Here is a 19,637-nt window from a genome sequence, read left to right as displayed (position 1 = left end):
ATCTTTGTGCCGTACCTCCTCCTAGAGCTCAGCATGCCATGAGGCTACCAGATGGAGGCCTGGATGGATGGGGGCTGCTGAAGAAAAGGGGATTGCATGAGATTAGAGGACAAGCCTAGGAGGAACTGAGTGGAACAAACACCCACGTGAAGTTTACATCAAAGTCAGGTCATTTGGGAATGTCGTAGAAGAGCTCATTTGCAGCCACAGCATTTTCACGACTTCTAGGTTAAAGATAAGCCTTTTAAAGGTAGAAGTCCACAGCTGCTTTGTGGACTCAGGCCAGCATGATAGGGGTCATCTCTAATGTACTCAGGAATTTAAAATGGTCCTGGCAAGTTGAGGCTGGAAGTGAGACCTCTGTGATGATCTATTCCAATGCCTTCTCGGTTTATTGGTTTATTGTGTTGAATAATTCTTAACAGGATTGCTGCTTACTGTCTAAAGAAGACACATTGCAAAGTGCAATTATACAATGAACCTCCTCAGTGTGACTTTTCTTTTTTTTTTTTTGAGACGGAGTCAGGCTGGAGTGCAGTGGCGCGATCTCGGCTCACTGCAAGCTCCGCCTCCCGGGTTCACGCCATTCTCCTGCCTCAGCCTCCCGAGTAGCTGGGACTACAGGCACCCACAACCGCGCCTGGCTAATTTTTTGTATTTTTAGTAGAGACGGGGTTTCACCGTGGTCTCGATCTCCTGACCTTGTGATCCGCCCGCCTCGGCCTCCCAAAGTGCTGGGATTACAGGCGTGAGCCACCGCGCCCGGCCAGTGTGACTTTTCTCGACAACACTATCCAAAGGACTTCAAGCACTCCATCTCTCTGTCTCTTGACCCCATTAATTTTTTTTCATAGCACTCTTCTCCATCTGAAACTATTGTGTTTGTGGAATTTCTTGCGTAGTTACTCACTTACCAAGAAGAATACAAGCTCCATCAGAACAGGGACTGTCTGTTTTGTTCTCTGCTGAGAAGCCCGTAAAACAGCTTCTGGCTCACAGAAAGCTCTCAATGAGTATCTGTTAAATGAATGTGCATTTTGGAGAAATTAAAGGTAGACTTTAATACATTAACTAATTACCCTGACAAACATTAATAATTGCAGTATCAGAAAAAACAGGTTAGAGAAAATGCGTTTATGTGTAATGTGTTTATGTTTATGTGTATGTGTTTATGTGTAATGCACAAAGTATATGTCTATTACATAAGATAATTTGACATATAAGTACATTTCCTTAAATATGAGTAAAGTCCTATTGATTCTAAACTTTCACAAGTTATTCACAGGGAGTGATGTATGTCCTAGCTGGTCCTGTGTCAGCACCATCACATCAGTGACAGGCAGTGTAGGAATAAACCCTGTGCAAAGCAGAAATAACCAACGTGAGTGCATCAACTCTTGTGATTCCAGAGCCCTCCTGGGTTCAGTATGTGTTTTTCCTCTAGGGAGGACCATTTAAAGGGGTGCTCCAAGGAGTGTTAAGACCCCTCTCATCTGTAACTAATGAGGACACCAGTTGAGGGTTCAGGTATACATGTAGGGGAAACACTGTGGGTTTATCTAACTCTTTCTTCCATTTTATTCTATTTCCAGCCTGATCCTTCTCTCTCTGTTCTCTTTAAGACCTGACACTCTCCTTCTGTGTAAAGAGCCGCTCCAGGAGGTGTGTAAACGGACCCTTGCAGGAAGCTGCTCGGAGGCGGCTCTGGGCGCTGGAGAATGAGGACCAGGAGGTGCGCATGCTGTTTAAGGTGAGCATGAAGGAAACAGGTGAATGCATGAAGGAAACAGGTGAATGCTGAGTGCTGACGGTGTCAGTCTGCTATAGGATCCCTAGCACCTAAGGCAGCATCTGGAACAAAGTAGGCCCTCGGAAAAAACATCTAATAGGTAGACTGAATGAATGAAAGATTCCGTGCACATTCTCTGCACAGGAGTGGAGAGGAATGGGCAGGAGCTCTGAATGGGGTAACTTGGAGTTGCTGAGTCAGAGAAAATTTGGTTTTAAATCTTCTGTTAGTTGTGTGATCTTTGACAAGTTACTTAACCTATATAGAATGGTAATTGTTATAATACATACCTCATTAAGCATACTTTTTTTCTAATGTGATAATTTCAAATTCTTTTTTTTACTGTGATACAATATACATAACATAAAATTTTCCATTTTAATCATTTTTTAAGTGTACAATTCACTATGGCACTAAGTACATTCACAATCTATGCACCTCCAGAACTTTTTCATCATCTCAAACTGAAATTTCACATCTATTAAACAATAACTCCCACTATCCCCATGTCTCAGCTCCTGGTAACCACTAAGTATATATTTTTAAAGTACTAAGATTGCCAGTTAAAAAACAATACCTTATAAATACGTGGGTGAGGGGAGAAAAAAACAATAAAGTAAATAAACCAATTTCTCATCTTTCATAGTAGGTAGATAATATCTTCATTTGTTAAAACCAAGAAAGAAGGGTGTGATCAAATTATTTACAGTTTAGGATGTACTAAGGAGGAGAACTAAAGTCAGAAATGGAAAAAAATTGTTTCGACTAGAGGTAGGGAAAGGATAATATTACTTTACATAATAAACTAATATGTTCTAGTTACTTTTTACAGTTTCTGCAGGAATCTGGTACAAACTGAAAGAGAAAAGTGGTCTAAATGTCATGCAGCTGAAAAAGATAATGTCTGGTTTTTCAGGGAGAAAACATGAGATGGTATCAGCAGAGAGCTTGGCATTGTGTTTGGTGATATGTGTTCTATAAATAGTAGCTACGTTTTTTTGAATTTCATTTTATTTTTTTAATACCTGGAATTCAGGAGCTGGGAGACATTGGCTGCTATTGGTACTGTAGCTTTTCCTTTATTTTGAATCTCATTTGGTATGGCAGGAGCAGGGTTGATTGAGAGAGCTGGTCTGCTGGGCTGAAGCTTGAGTCAGACAAACTTGTGGGCTAAAGTTGAGGTCTGGAGTCAGCTAGATCTGAAATCTAATCAAGGTTCTCTGCAACGTACTCCCTGAAGGTGACCTTGGACAATTTGCTTAACCTCTCTGTGCCTTGGCCCCCTTGAATATACAACAGGGATAATGTCATTTTTCATTAGATCTAAGATGCCACTGATTATAAAATGCACTGTTATTTTATGTACCTCCAAAAAAGAAAACAAATGCTTCCAATTATGGTTGATGACACACTTCCTTATCTTTTAGTTCAGAAGTGGTTAAATGTGATCAAAGCACATTTTGGAATGGACTAAATACTGTCATTGCGTTCTCTTCATAGGACTTTTGTTGGAGTTAAATGACATATTGCTCATAAAGCTCTGGGTGAAGTGCCAGGGATGTAGTAAATTCTCTATAAGTTGATTTTTACCTAGCACCCCTTCCCTAATGATGGATCTGGGGCCTCCTGGGGTTTGGTATGGCAGAAGGAACCCCAGAGTTCTGATTTTACTGAACTGGGGCTTTTCTTCTGGATTCTTCTATCTTCTTCTGCCTCTAAGTTTCCCTCATGATAGGGCTCCTGGAGTTGGTACTGATGACAGCACCTGACCTGGTGGAGGGATGTTCTGACCAATACTTGTTATAGTCAACTCCAGAGGCTTGAACAAACAATAGATGTAAGGGAAAACTAAGTCTGGGCAGTGATTCAGACCTGCTTTTTTTTTTAGGTATTAAAAAAAAACCCATGCTGGGCACGGTGGCTCACGCCTGTAATCCCAACACTATGGGAGGCCAAGGTGGGTGGATCATGAGGTTAGGAGATCGAGACCATCCTGGCCAACATGGTGAAACCCTGTCTCTACTAAAATACAAAAAAATTAGCCGGATGTGGTGGTGGGTGCCTGTAGTCCCAGAGGCTGAGGCAGGGGAATCGCTTGAACCCGGGAGACAGAGGTTGCAGTGAGCCGAGATTGCGCCACTGCACTTCACTCCAGCGTGGCAACAGAGCAAGATTCTAAAAAACAAACAAGCAAACAAGCAAAGAAACAAAGAAACAAACAAAAACAAACCCAAGAGGCTTATAGTCCTCTCGCTCTCCTTATGAGCATGTAAGTTGGAATGCCTTCCTGGGGGACAGTTGGGTGACTGCATTTTAGGATTGAAAATGTGCATATCCTTGCATTTCCAATTGCACTTCTTAGAATTACTTGTTAAAACAATTAAGAATGTGCGCAGAGATTTAGCTATAAAGATGCTTATCATAGTACCATTTAGGATTTTAAAGAATGTGAAACAATCCAAACGTAAAACCGTAAGGAAATGATAATAATGCATTATGTTAATGCAACAATGGCCTATGTAACCATTAAGAATGGTGTAAACTATGTGATGACATGGAAGATGCTCTGCAAAATATTGCTTAGCAGCAAAAGAAGATTGCAAAATAATTTATGCAATGTGATTCTATGTATGTGAAATAGTTGTATGGAAACTCGTGTAGGAAAAAAGATTCAAAGTTCTTACATGAAGGTGCTAACATTGATGATCTTTAGGGGTGAGGACTGGGATGATTATTTTTGTGTGTTTTGGTTTTTCTGTTTTCAGCTTTATATTAATAAAAATAATCATTAGTCATAGACTCACAATCAAATTTGCTTTCAAGATGCCTTCTATGAATCATCCTCCTTTATCCTCCCACATACACTTTTTTTTTTTTAACACAAAAAGTAGCATTCTCTGCACATATTTCTATTCCCTGGCTTCTTTTTGCTGCTGCTGTATAGCAGTATTATATCTGGAGCCTATATCAGTACACAAAGAGCTTCTTTCTTCTTTTCTGTGGCTGTATAATACAATATTTCACTTTATGGATAAATTGTACTCTATTTTAGCCAATCTCTTATTGATGAATATTTAAGTTGTTTCCATTTTTTGGTGATGTAAAAATCAATGCCATAATCAAGAAGTTCATACAGAGTATTTGGTCTATATACGAGCTTGCTAATGGGACACTTCTGTCATCCCAGGCTGACTTATTGTTTTCTTTACGTAGGACCTCTCAGCAAGGTTGGTCAGTATCCAGTCTCAGAGGTCCCAGTTTCTCATCACCTTCAAGACCATGGAGGAAATTTGGAAGTTCTCCACGTACCTTAATTTAGGTATGATACAAAGCCAGCAGGTGGAGGATGACCTCCTCCACAGTTTAGCCAACTTGTAGGGCTTGACATTAAGGAATTGGTGTGGCTCTGGTAATTAAGAGAAATAGAGCCTTAAAAAAAGATGATTAACTTTTGAAATATCACAAAATGCCTCAAACTAAATCTAAAGCAAATATTAACTATTATTCTAAAATGCCATATGAAGAAGTTTGCTTTTTTTGTGTTCAGGGAGATCCTTTTTTATTAGATAACCAGTCAACTGGAAAACAGTTATTGGTCATCTACTAAGTTCAAAGTACTGAAATAGATGTGAACCTGGTGCTAGTGTGTGTGTTTTAAACTATAAGGAATTAATCTTGAGTAAGAGCAAAGTAGCTGCTCAACATAGTAAACAGATGTGTTATCACATGTATTTGGAAAAGAGTTAAAGAAAGAAATAGGGAAATTATCTGCTTATAGCATCCTAAGGCTGCAGGGTTTTCTAGAAGGTAAAGAAGGACATTGGGATGCAGCATCAGTTCCATTGTGGTGGGAAATGGTTCACCTGCCTTCTCCAGAGAGAACAACTTATAATAGGGAAGTTAAAGCAAAGCCAAACAAAACAAGAGGCCACCTAATTTGATGGATGTTTTATATCTCTCAGAAAATGCTGGGCTCCATGCCGACATACACAAGGACAGATTTTGTGCAGGGGTGGAGGGTCAAGACGACTCATGACTGGAAGACATAGGGTATAACTTCTCCTCTTATGGTCTGGAGATCTGCTGTCCACACTACACAACTCTTTCCTGACGATCAGACATCCTCACTATTCAAACTGTGCTCCATAGACCGGCTGCATTGGCAGCACATGGGATCTATTAAAAAAAAAAAAAAAAAAAAAAAAAAAGAGAAGCTCAACCCTATCTCAGACCTTCACTAAGCATCTGTAGTTTAATAAGATCCCCATGTGATTTGTGTGCACATTAAAGTTCAAAAGTGCAATTATAGAAGATACATAAGGCCTAGATCAGCACAATGGATAGGATGGAAACAGAAAGGCTTTTGCATCTTAGGAAAAAGAAGAAGGCTCAAGAGAAGCAATGTGAGTAGTCATGTTTATGGCCATGTTTAAAATACTATGTATAATTACTAGAGTTTTCTAATATACATAGTTTTTAGTCTGCGTTTACCAGAGAAATCTTCTGGGCATTGGAGGAGGGGCAGGGTCAGAGCTGGTAGGTGGAAGCAAATCCGGACTCCTGAAATTCACTGAGGGGGAACCATGTAGCACCTCTTCAGCCACTGCATCATCAGGGGCACAGTAGTTTGAACCTCAGGTCTGGAGAACTTTAAGGGGGCACTAGGAACCCCCATAGTCAACACTGTAAACTTGGAGACCTCCATGGATATATTAGAAAAAGGCAGTTGGTTTTGGTCATCTCATTACGCATTTATGGAAACCCACAATATGTCAAAATGGTAAATAACATTTAGAAATGACTTGTATTTCCCCATAGATGTTGAGAAGACTCAACTCATTCTAGAAAATGTCTAGCTTTCCCTCTTATGCTGTTTTAATTCCGGTTAAATGGCAGGTTGGGGCTTGTGGTCTGGGAATCAAGCTCAGGAGGGAATTTTCTCACTCTCTTCTGTGCTCAGCTATGTCAGAAATCATTTTGTTCAGAAATCCTGTTGGCTTGACTTCTTAGGCTATGTATCCGTGTGTCTGGAACATCTCCTCTTTGACCACAAGTACTGGCTCAACTGCATATTGGTGGAGGATACGGAGATCCAAGTGTCTGTAGATGATAAACACCTGGAAACAATATACTTGGGACTCCTGATACAGGAAGGTGAGTGCGGCATAAGGGTAGGGATGGGGTCTTATTCAGATATTTGCTACCAGTGGCCCTGAAATAAGCAGGATACGAACGGAGGGAAAAATCATTGAAACATGGAATATTCATAAATGAACCCACTTGTTATAATAGTACTTTGAACATTCCTCTCAGTTAAACACCGACATTACATGAATAGCTGTGCTGGTCGGTCTCACTGATTGATATTAGAGCTGCTTGGAGAGTTTTACTAAGATCCCCATGTCAGGGCTCCACTTAGGCCCATTAAATCTCTAAAGGTCGGGGCCCAGGCATTGGCATATTTTGGAAAGTTTTCCACATAAATCTAATGTCTATCCAAAATCGAGAAACACTTTTCCAAACATGTGATAAAATTTGATTGTAAAATAAAGTTGCAAATGTTGCAAAACTTGAAGTTTTTTATGAGATTGAGGAAGGTGATGTTGAGGAACCTCTTGGAGCACCTCTTGATCTGTTTATAGGTGAGAGTCCCATCAAGGTTATCATCTACCAGTTAACAACTATGAGGTGGATAAGCCTGATGACATCACAGACACATGGAAAGAGCCAGATTTGCATATGATATTTTTGCAAAAAGGATTCTTCTTAGGATTGCATTACACAAATATTGCATGAAGGAAAAAATTTAATATCATGCTATTATAAAACTTATTGGAGTAATTATATTCACCCAAACTAATTTAATCAATTCCTTTTTGGTTCTAATTTTAATCATGAGGTTGCAACAATAAATGAAATTCTGTTCAATATAAACATATTTTCACAAGTTTTCATCCCTTTTTCAAGATAAAGTCCCAATTAAGCCTTTTTCTCATAGATTATTAGAAATGTCGGTGTCTGTTTAAACTGAATTCCCTCTCAATGGCTTTTTTCTTCCTGGTATCAGCTTTCCTGGGATCATAAGGCCTCTTTTACTGTCTCCCCCATGAAATGTCTGCTTTACTTCCAGGAGGAGAAGCACTCCAGCTCTGGATAGAAACATTACTTCGTGTGATAATCCCTTTTCACTTCCTGCTACTCCTTGGAAAACCATCGCTTTTCTCATTATCCACAGGCCACTTCTTCTGCAGAGCCCTGTGCTCTGTGACTCCACCAGCTGAGAAGGAAGGGGAGTGCTTGACACTTTGCAAGAATGAGTTAATCTCAGTGAAGATGGCAGAAGCAGGGTCCGAGCTGGAAGGCGTGTCCTTGGTGACAGGTCAGCGGGGCCTGGTACTGGTGTCAGCCTTGGAGCCTCTGCCTCTCCCTTTCCACCAGTGAGTAGCCATCTGCCTCCTGGGAGCAAGTCCCAGAGCAGACTGAGGTCTGCACAGAACAGAGTAGGCATGCTTTCAGATATGGGCATCCACAGTGTGGAGGAGAGAACAGATTCTGGGTGGCTCTTTATCTTTCTGTCTTTTTCTCTTCTTTTTTAACAATCAAGGTTTGTACAATCTGATGAAATTGGAGACAACTCTAAATTTCAGATGGGCATTGTAACAACTCTAAATTTCAGATGGGCATTGTACTTAGGAGCAAATATACCACATGACTGCCAATGTAGTGTTTCTCTATGTATGGACTGGGGACCACTTGTCTGGGCCTCCTTAGACTCTCTTGGGGTTGAGTTTAGGAATCTGCATTTTAAATAAACTTCCCAGGAGATGTTTTTCACACTAAAGTTTAAGAATTCCTGCTGGAGGATATGATAAACTTAAATATACAGATTGACAGTAAACATTACCTCACACCATGGACCTGTGTGTGGCTCTGGCAGAAATCCGACAGTTCAAATGTGAAGGGATTGTTCGTTAGTTATTTAACTGACAAACTACTTTCGGAGTCACAAAATATCCCAGGTCTGCTAACTTCTCACCTTTTCACATGTCCTGGCAAAAAGTAAGTTCTCAATAAACGTTTGCTATCATTTAAATAAGAGAAAAAACAATACTCATCATCATCATTATAATGATGGACTGTTCTGTTCCTTGTTGCAATTTTTTGAAATCCGTATTTGCAAACCCCATATTTTCATTGGCAGGTGGTTCCTAAAGAATTATCCAGGAAGCTGTGGCCTTTCCAGGAAGAGGGATTGGACAGGCTCCTATCAGATTGGTACGGCTGAGTCAAAAACATAGTATTGTTAGGGAGATAATGTTGTCCTGTCTCTCAATTTTATCTGCAGGTTTAGAGTCAGTTGATGTGAATTTCTGTTTTGTCTCTGCTAGGAACTGGATTTAGGGAAGCCAGTTTCTGTCTGTGCACATGGTTTTCCCTGCCTGTGAAATGAGAGGTCTCAATCCAGGGGGCAGCTACAAATGCCTGCAGGTGTGGGCAGGACACACAGATGCTAGGGGGCCTGGATGGAAGGTGTTAGGGAATAGCAGGAACAATTAGGGATTTTAAGATACATGAGTGAAAAAAGAGCCTGTTGTGGGCCAAATTAAATGTTTTATGAGCCAAATGCAGCCTGTGGGCTGCCTGTTTCAATCTCTGGTCAAAACATTCTCTAATTTCCCTTGGAGTTTTGTAAAATTAACTTTGAATTTAGGAAGAGTAGAAATGCCTGGCACGTAAGGGTACTCAGTAAAAATTTGTTGAATAAATGAATTATACACACACACACACGCACAATTTAAATAATCTCTGTATGTGTGTATACACACGCATATCTGTAAGTAGTGTAGATATGTATCTACTGGATAATGAAGTCCAACACTTTTTAGACATCTAGAAATACCTTCTGTTCATCTTCATCCATAGAACTCCCCTTCACCCCCCTCCCACACACTCCTACCACAAAATACAATTTTATAAGTGCTAAACCCAAATAACATAAAAAAGAAATAGAAGGATTATGGAACCAAGACATCAGATCTAATCAGTTATTGATGGCAAACCAGATTTTTGGCTTCCTAAAGCAGTTCAGACTTGTAGTTAGAATGCAAGGCTTTGAAGTCAGTTCTGGGTTCAAATTCTGGCTCCCCAACTTAAAACCAAGGTGGTCTTGGCCAATCCACCTGCCCTATGTTGCAACTTCCTCATTAGTAAAATGATACAATAAAACCGACTTCAATGTTGTTATGAGAACCAAACAAAATGACATCCATAAACCACTCTGTACAGTTTCTTATACAATGTAGATATTTAACACGTGGTAGATCCCATCAACCCTTAGAACAGTGGGAATTTCTGATCTTGAAAACACAAACTAGAAACTTGACCAAAAATGTCAGAAAAAATAGGCTAGTAGCTTTAGCAGAGAAGCTAGAGCAAATATCGAAACTAAGACACATAAAAGCCATTATCTCCACCAGGGCAGGATTCATAGAGAGGCTAACTAGCAGTCGGAAGACTTAAGTTCTTGACCCAGTTTTGCCACACATACAATCCTTAGGCAAATCACCTACCCTCTCTCTCCCTCTGTAATCTGGGAAAAGGGGATTCTGATCGTTTCCTTGCCCTTTAAGGCTCTTGGGAAGACCTGAGAAAGTGAATGCAGATTGTACTTTGTAAACTGGACAGAAAAACATTTATCAAAAGGTCATTGCTAGATCTTAGCTAGGCAATTTATCAGTTTGAGTAATTACCATAGTCAGAAAGGGAGTCTTTTAGATCCTTCTAAGTCATTAGCAGCTTTCTATTCCACCAGCGGTAATGAGGCTAATGTTCATTGAGGGTTGACCAGGTACCAGGCATTGTGCACTGTATCTCTTTGATTCTTTTTAATATTTATAAGCAGCAGGTATTCTTATTATCCCCGTTTTACAGCTGGGGAGACTGAGAGTCATAGAGGCCAAGGGAGCTGGAAGGACATGGAAAGCTTCTCTGGTCGAGTGGTTCTCACACACTGGTCTGTGGATTTGTGTCAACCATGACAAAGCATTTACATGACAGTTGCAAAATCAGACAAACCAGGACAATACAGCAAGCTTTCCAGTTTCCTATAAGCTATGTTTATTCGTTTTTAAGGCATATCCACTATCTGAGAATATCTTTTTTTATGTTTGTTAAGACATCTTTTCTTCGGTGAAAGTGGATTGTAGTTCTTTTAAAAATATGTCCTAGATTGGCAAAACGAAAAGCCAATTGTGCTGAGTCATTCCTGCCAATTTTGGGGTGGGGAGAGGAGTGAAATGTTACTGGTCCTTGACATTCTAAAGTCTGGGAATCCCTCATTTTCTATTGCATTGGAAGGTGATGGGAGGCTCATCTGTTCACGTCTTCTGTAGCTGATCTCTGTGCTATTTTCCACAGGCAGAGGACGCTGTAAGGCCATGAAGAGTTATGAGCCAGAAGAAAAGGATGAACTGAGTTTCTACCAGGGAGAAAGCATTGAAATCATTGGCTTTGTCATACCTGGGCTTCAGTGGTTCATTGGAAAGTCGACGAGTTCAGGACAAGTGGGCTTTGTCCCCACCAGGAACATAGATCCTGATTCTTATTCCCCAATGTGAGTATTGACAGTGAGCATATCCTGGAGCTGGGCTGCCTTTCCCAGGGTTCCCTCCTCTCTTTGAGCAGATTTGCAGTTGAGCTTCGAGGGTGCCCTGGTAACATGGAGCCAGAAAAGCACATTCTGACACCAAGGTTGATACAGAGACTGATAGAAAGGAGAGAATGCATCAGTTCAATTTATTTTAACAGGTGGTCACTGAGGACTTCCTCTGTGCAAGGAGGGAAGCAAAACTCCAAGACAAAGGGCGTGCTGTTAAGCACTGAGGGTGTGGTTTTGGTACTTGGATCCTGCTACCCACCCTGTCTAACCACAGGGCCCCTTCAGAGGAAGGGCACACACGGGGAATAATAGACGGGCAGTGTGCTGATCCCACGTAGGGCTGGGAGGTAGGTCTCATATAGATCTTCACTCATTCAGCTGTCAAGCTGAATGCCAATGTGTGACTTCAGCATTGGCTAGGAGGGCAGAGTGCTTCTCTTACTCTTTTCTGCCTTGAACCCAGAAAGGCTGGTTCTGAGGAGCAGACCCATTTGCCTGGCCAATCAGGAGAAGGTGGCCAGCCTGCTCCACCCACCCTGTCATGGAAGGACAGAGATATGGGATATCGCCCCATCTCTTTGGAGTGGGGATAGGAAACAGTCGAAAGCCTGGGAGCAGGAAGTACATGGGGAAAGGGAGAGTTGGCTCCTAACATTGACACAACATAACTCCCCACACTGGGAAAATGTGGTCCAAGAAATGTCTAAGGATCTGAACAGAGACTGAAATTCTTTCTCTTGTGGGAAACAGCCAATGAAGAGAGCAGACCAAGGGGCAGAAGCTCCGTGTAAGCCCTGCCCTTCATGGGGAGAAGAGGAGACAGAAGGTTATTTTCTCCATGTAGAAATGTGGGAGTCCAAATAACTATAAACAAGGAAGACCACTCACTGAGCTCCTGGAGAGGGATGGAGAACTATGGGGACTTGTAAGGAAGAAAAGGATATCAAGAGAACTTCATGAAGAAGGTGACATGTGAATTAAGATTTGCACAATGTAAAATATTTCAACAGATGTTGATGGGAAAAGAGGTCATAGGCAGAAAAGTGAGTCAGTGCTCGAAGAACGACTCATGTAGTTGGGAGGAAGTTACCAGAAGGGCACTGGGGCGGCAAAGGTGGGTCCATGCTCTGGAAACCTGGGAATACCTGTGTCAGGGCCCTGTCCTTAGCCCGGCAGAGAATGGGGAGCCACTGCATGTCTCTGAGCAAGAGTGACATATTGTGTGACTGGACCTTTTCTCTAGGAAATAAAACCTGGCTTCGGGGTAGGTGTGCATCATCAGGGGGAATCTGGAGGCAGGAGACTCGAGAAGCCCAGGGTGGCATTTAGAAAATGGTGAGAATGGAGAGGAGAGGCCACTGCTGAGGACCAGTGGACAGGAAGTCAAAGATTCCAGGAGCTGTACACATATGGATACCTGTGTTCTCCCTCCAGAGGCTGTCATGTAACTGGTCTGGATGGGGGCTGGGCAATGGTATTGATAAAAGCGCCCCAGGTGTGGCTGGTGAGCAGCCAAGGTGAGAACATTGCTCTGAGCCACCCCTTCATGTTACCGCAGGGGGAAGTGAGGACCCCAGAGGTGAAGGGGCTGAACCCAAGGCCTTCCCTCTGGAACCTTAGAATCCTGACATTATATCCAGTGAACTCTGGTTAAATGTCCTGGTGATTTTAAATCCTGACATTAAATCCAATACATTCTGGTGAGAAGTCCCAGTGAAAGGGAGAAAGAATAGAGAATGGAAAATAGGAATGGGGGAAGAACCCTGGAGGATGCCTCCATTTACAGAGCAGAGGAAGAGAGAACGCAGAGAGGAGACAGTGGAGCCAGAGAGAGGAAGAAACAAGCTGCGGGGGAGGCGGGGCTGACACCTGTGCTGTCATCAGAGAGACACAGCAGGGCCAAGTGAGGAAAGGCCTTTGGGACTGGCCACTGGGAGGTCTTCCGGAAGCACAGTAGCTAAATGACTTACAGAGTTCTGGAGTCAGGCTGCCCAAAAGGCTTTCATGACCTTGTGAGTACAGCTTGTGCCTCCACTGGTTTACCAGCTCTGTGTCTTTGGACACATACATTTATCTCTCCATGCCTCAGTTTTCTCATCTGTAAAATGTGTAGAATGTTAGCACTTGCCTAACAGGATTGCTGTGACTTTAAATGAGCTAATAATACACACAAATACCTTAGAATGGTGCCTGGCACAGTGTGTGTGTATGTATGATCCACAGGCACTTGTTCTTATTGTTGTTTGTGTCATTGCCATTGTTGTGGGTGGTGATCTGGAGAGGCAGTTTTAATACGATATTGGGGACAGGTGTCATTTTCATAACTTCTATTTGGACTTCTGCACCTCACGCTAATTTACCTCAAATGACAGTAAGTCAGCACTACTGAATTAATTCAGTCATCACATTTTCACTGGCTTAGCTGTAAGGGTCCTCTCACACTGAAGAACAGTGTCCCCCGTGCTGTGTGGGGTGGACTACGACATTCTCCCATGCCTGGTCAGTTGTGGGACCCAATGCACCAGAGGTTGCACATTTGGTACAGAAGGGGAAAATGAGCCAGAAAACAGGGCGGGGTGGCACAAGGAGAAGAGGGGAACCGGCCCCTTGCCGGTCCCCAAAAGCACTCTCCAGATATCAGAGCTCCTTGAATCACAGCAACCAAAACATGGGTGTTGAGCTCAGAGGACTGACCCAACTTCACGCAAGTAAGCAGCTGGTCTCTGCACGCTGCCTTCCGACTGGCCACTGGGTGTCACTCTTTCTCTATGTTCGTTGGGCGTCAGGGTCTGAGAAGAAATTCAGCCTTTGCTGAAGTCTCCATCTTCTCGGTGTAGGTTCTCTTTTTGTGCTTGTATATTACTCCCTAAAGGATGTGTGTATAGTTATGTGCCTAAATTAAAAAACTAAGTAAGATTTATAAATTCATGTACTCAAAACCAAAAAGAACGTTGACTAGTATTTGAGAGTATTACAGTTAGAAAACATTCTTTTGTTACATCCCCTCTTTTATTCTTCATATTGCCTGTGTCTTTATAATTCAGTTTCTTGTGGCATCTATTTTTGCTACTAATAATTTTGCCATTGGTCTCATAGCCATTTCTTTGCATGTTGTGTCTACGTGTAATATATTTTATTACATATTGACAGTAGGTTGTCCACTGCTTCTTCACAGTGTATCTATTTTAGTAGCTATTTCAGTGAAGATCTGTGGGTTATAAATACTGTCAGTCCTGAGTCTTGGCCTGTCTTAAATATATATAATACTTAAAATATATTCTTGAATGATAATTTAGCTAGGTATAGCATAACATCTTCAAAGTTTGCAGGAAAAAATAACTTTAAATATAAAATTGCAAATTCATGTTGCCAGGGCCTTGTCCATTTTGTTAGTCTTTTCAGAGAATCATTTTTTCTTTCGTTGACCATCTTTATTGGTTTTTGTTTTTATACTGATACTTCCTTAATGACAACATTTGCCTTGATTATTTTCTTCTACTTTCTTTGTTTTTATTTCATTAATTTATGATGTTATCTTTTATATTTAATTCATTCATTCCATGAAATTGAACTGTCAATAGTAATTAAACCAAGAAAGGAGGCGTAGGAGAAATAGACAACTTCAAAAGACCTGTAAGCATAAAGAAATGGACATCATGTTAAAAATGATATTATGTTTATTTATTTTGCTCAGGACTTGGTGGTTTCTTCAATATGAAGATTCATGTCTTTCTTCAATTCTGGAAAATTTTCAGTCCTTCTTCCTTTGAATATTGCCTCTCTCTCATTCTTTTTAGTCTCTCTTCTGGAATTCCTATTAGAGGTACGTTGGACTTATTCTATCCTCATTCTTGCTTAATCAGTTTTTTTATATTTTTTTATCTTTTTGTCACACCAGGCTAAATTCTGATGGCTTTTCTTGACATAATCTTCAGTTTCACTAATTCTCACCTCCGCTATGACTAAACTTGCTGTTTAACCCACCCACGTAGTTCTTTATTTCTGTGCCTTTATTTTCCATTTTCCAGGATTTGTATTTTGCTGTTTTTCATATATAGCTGTTTCTTCTCACAGAGTTCCATCTTTTCATTGTAGTTTCTATTTTTTCTTATTATTTCACCTTTTTAATCACTCTTATAAATTCTTCAGATTATTGTCATTTCTAGTTTTTTTTAGTGTTAATATAGTTATTTGTGCACTATTGGCTCTCTTTGTGAATAGTTCATTTTATTGCATGGTTTGTATTTTTTGTTACATGAACTAATTTTCAACATTTTAAAAGATGGGCTTTATATGGATCCTGGACTGAAGAAAACCTTGCTGACTAGGTTTTGCATTTGCTTCTCCTGGAACCTTAGGGAGTAATGATCCAGGACTGATTTTTTACTGTTAATTCCTGGAACGTGGTAGCAACACCAGGTAGTGGAAATTCAGATCCCACACGTCCCAGTGGCAGAAGCCTAGGTGTTTGATGTTTTCCAGGAACTCAAATAGATGAAAACTGTGTTCTCGGCAGGTAGGAAGAAATTTTCCAATCTGCTCTTTACAGCAGTTGAACCCTTTCAGACTCCAGGGAGTTTAATTTGGCTCCCTGCTTCAGGCAGGTCTGAGTCACATCTCCTGTTCTTGGGGTGGGCATTAGAAGGTCAACCCCAGTTCTGAAGGCCAAAGTCCCAGCTGAAACCACCAGGGGCTCTGGGCCATCCGCTCTTACCTGCCAGTCTGGGTTTGGTTTTTGCTTTTGTTATTGGCTTCCAGTGATTTCCCTTTCTTTCTTTAAAGAATGTACTAAAATAGTCATCTTTGTTACATTTTATGCAGGATTTTTCTGTAGATATGGGGGAGAGTGGCCCTTTTAGAACCCTTCAACCTGCCATATTGCCAGAAGCTTTGCCATGTTCTTCTAACCCAGTTTTCATGTTTGGAAATCTCTAATGCAATTTGTTAAGCTTCTTGGCCTTTCTCTAAATTCTAAATTCTCTAAGTTGTCTTGGAACTCAGGACTTTAGCAGATGCTGTGAGGCAATGCACACAGAGGTAGAAGACCTCAGTTTTAGTTTCAGCTTTACCACTTTCTAGCCATGCAATTCTTAGCATGTCACTGAACCGTTCTGAATCCTTTTCTTAATCTACAAACATGGATTTAAAAAACCTGCACCATAAAGTTGTTATCAACAGTAAATGAAATAGTAAATTTAGGAATACATTGTAAAATTGAAGAGATCTGTAAAACTTCGGGATCAACTCATCCCAATTGAATTTAGTTGTAGATTTCAATTACATGCTGTTCTGAGATTAGAAGCTTCCATGGTATTGGGGAGAATCTAGTGACCAGCCCAGGGAGATGGGGGCCTGGTAAGTGTGGTGCTATTATTAGTTTTCTCATCACGGGCTTTCAAACTACATTTACCTGAGTTATGGGGACAAATGGTGATGGCTGATTACAGTACCCCCATCCCGTCCCCTCCTTGAACACTGCTTTAACTAGAGAAGTTCTTATGTCCTGCTCTACCACTCCCTAACCACCAACTTCATTTTGCTGTGCCTCAGTTTATTCATCTGTAAAAAGGATAAGAGTAGTACCTGCCTTGTATGGCAAATGTGTGGATTAAATAAAATAACAGTATCTGGTTTTTTTTTTTGTTTTTTTTAAATTTTGTTTTAAAAATGGGTTCTGACATTAAAACATTCTCTTTTTAGAACTAAAAGTGGCCTAAAAAATTGTTCAGATAGAGGCAATCCAATAGCTTCTAAGGGACTATTAGTTTTTAAATTACTCAATTCTGTAACAAATCTCCAGTAAGCAAATTAGGCTTAACAGTTAGTTTATACAACAGCATGAGTATCAAGATCTCTATTGTTTGTAATCATTTCTTTCAGCTCCCCTGATCTTCCTTTTACCCACTTCTTTCCCTTAGCGATTCCAATCCTCTTAATGTTGACTAGACTGTTGTTCTATGCCATGGAATCAGACCTTAACAATGGTGAAAGATTCCTCTGACTATGGTCAGATTTTCTTCATTGCTCCTCTAGATTGTGTCACTTGTCCCTCACTTTTTATTGAAATAACCTAAGGACAAATAAACTTTTTAAATGGTCCCTTTTCAACACTTCCATTTAGAGCAATCAGTTCCTTTTTCTTCCATTAAAGATGGGTACCATGGGGTCTCAAAGAATGGGTAGAGGTTGAGAGAAGGGGCTTTGTTTTTCTTGGGAGATGGGGTTTTAAGAGGACGGGTGTTTTCATCCCCACTCTGACCTACCGGACAACCATACCCCTCAGTTCTCCCAGCATGATGTGCAATAGCTCTTCTTTTTGGGGGGTATAAATACAGTATGCAACGGTGAGATGAGGAATCCAGTTTCATCTACGGGCCGATGGCTCGACGGCTTTTCTGCATCCTCCACTACATCCTAGAGAAGAGGAGATGGAGTGTGAAGCCTTGTACTAATCTGTCTCTACGTTTTTTGCCCCGATGCAGGAGCAGGAACTTTGCCTTTTTCAGTGACGAGGAGAGATGCTCCCTGTTGGCCCTGGGAAGTGATAAGCAGACTGAGTGTTGCAGCTTCCTCCACACTCTTGCTCGCACTGACATCACATCTGTATACCGGCTCAGTGAGTGTTGGTCCTCAGACACCTTCAAAAGCCTGCGGTCCTCAAGAATAAGATAGTGTCCCTAACCAGGAATATTCTAATCCTATTCATGAATTTGGGTGGCCATGACCACTATTCTGTTGATGACCTGAATCGTATTTGATTAGCAGCATTTCACTTCAGATTTCAGGTAATTCTGGGGTTGCAGGGGAACTATGAGACATGATGAAACCAACTTACCTATATCATGGGTGGTCGGCTGTATTGGGTCTTCCCTCCTAATCATGGGAAAGGAGAACTTCCTGAGTCCTGGCTGAGGTACCTTCTAGGACTGAAGTAGGCCCCCGGTGACATGGGTGGGGCTGCAAATGTTACCGCTGTGAAAAGGCCTTAAGGGATGATTGCTTGTCTCACATTACAGATCGGGAAACAGGCCTCAAGGAATTAGTGCCTGAGCTAGGATGAGAACTGCTAGTCAGAGCAATCCACTTTACCACACTTCCCCCTACACAAAATGACACTGAATTGTTGGATGTGTTAGTCTTGGATGTCTTCCATGTCACAGAATCAGATCTCAACAATTGTGAAAGATTCCTCTGACAAACTGTCTAGTTTTCAGTAGTGTCTGAAGGACAGACTGACTGCTTGAATGATATACATTTCCCTTACTTTGAGAAAGGCCTGCTGCTCTGTGTCAGGGAGTACATTTTCTCATTGATGGTGACTTGAGGAAGAATTTTTATTTCTCCCATCTCTTTATCGAGGGTGACGTTGTGTCCGCTCCTGTGTAGCCAGATTAGATGATCCATATTTTATGGATACAGCCAGAGATTCTGCTGAAAAGGCCCTTGGGCCATCTCCCAGGAGTAGAGCGGGGAGTTGAGAGCTTTGTCCGTGTATAAAGAGCATTTGTGAAAGCACTTGCCTCAGGCATCAGCACCCTGCCTTAGCAGAGCTTTCTTGCCACAAGCCACAAGCAGCTCACACTGCCTCATGAGGCTGAGCAGGAAGCTAGAGTTGTAAGCACTGCCTAGTAGATGGGAGCCTGATGTCTGAAAATTGAGGTGTACTAGCAGTGTTCCCTGGGGAGAAGGCCTAGGGGGCGGACTTGGATCATGATTTGTGCCAGCTGTTGGTCCAGTGGTGGGGAGGATGCAAGAGGAGGCCCCAGACAGCACTTGCCTCTCACTCAAAGATCAGGAATGCAGCTCTGCGGCGTGCAGTCTGCACCTTAGGGTTGTGCAGGCTGCCCCAGCACGAAGGCAAGCAGCAGGAGAATATCTTGTTGGTAAATTGCAGCTTCCCCAAGGCTTACACCTAGGGAAGGATGGCCCTCTGTAATTCTTCCTCCTAGAGAGGGGTCACCACTTTGTAACTTGTGCATCACTCATGCTCCTGGTGTCCTGGCCAGGAGAGAAGAGGTGGCCCATGAGGGTCATGTGCCCCTGCACATCAGAGAGGCCGGGGGCTTGAACAGCTCTCCTTAGCCAAGCTCTACAGCTCTCCATCTTGAGCTGCGGGGCTTTCTACCCTTTGGGGGTTGCAGATCTGGAGTTTCTGCAATGACAGTCTCTGGAGAAGCCCTCTCTGGAGAA

General features: G+C 41.8%; 1 protein-coding gene across 5 annotated transcripts in view; it reads left to right on the top strand.

The window, feature by feature from the left end:
- The window catches only part of SH3TC2 (SH3 domain and tetratricopeptide repeats 2), a 62,214-nt gene that overhangs the window by 13,801 nt on the left and 28,776 nt on the right, over positions 1-19,637 (top strand). For 2 of the 5 annotated variants that reach the window (XM_005558206.5, XM_045394376.3), the window contains exons 3-9: positions 1,623-1,750; positions 5,003-5,108; positions 6,800-6,943; positions 8,025-8,226; positions 8,991-9,064; positions 11,207-11,402; positions 17,930-18,063. In XM_005558206.5, the coding sequence (XP_005558263.3) occupies positions 1,623-1,750; positions 5,003-5,108; positions 6,800-6,943; positions 8,025-8,226; positions 8,991-9,064; positions 11,207-11,402; positions 17,930-18,063 (984 nt within the window). Of the gene's footprint in view, positions 1-1,622; positions 1,751-5,002; positions 5,109-6,799; positions 6,944-8,024; positions 8,227-8,990; positions 9,065-11,206; positions 11,403-15,141; positions 15,271-17,929; positions 18,233-19,637 lie in introns of those variants that run through there. The other 3 variants (XM_073994551.1, XM_073994552.1, XM_073994553.1) reach the window with 3 other exon arrangements.

The sequence above is a fragment of the Macaca fascicularis genome, chromosome 6 (assembly GCF_037993035.2).
Source record: "Macaca fascicularis isolate 582-1 chromosome 6, T2T-MFA8v1.1".
NCBI classification, from domain to species: Eukaryota; Metazoa; Chordata; class Mammalia; order Primates; family Cercopithecidae; genus Macaca; species Macaca fascicularis.
Note: the sequence above shows the minus strand (reverse complement) of the source record. Positions and strands in the feature narration are given on the sequence as shown.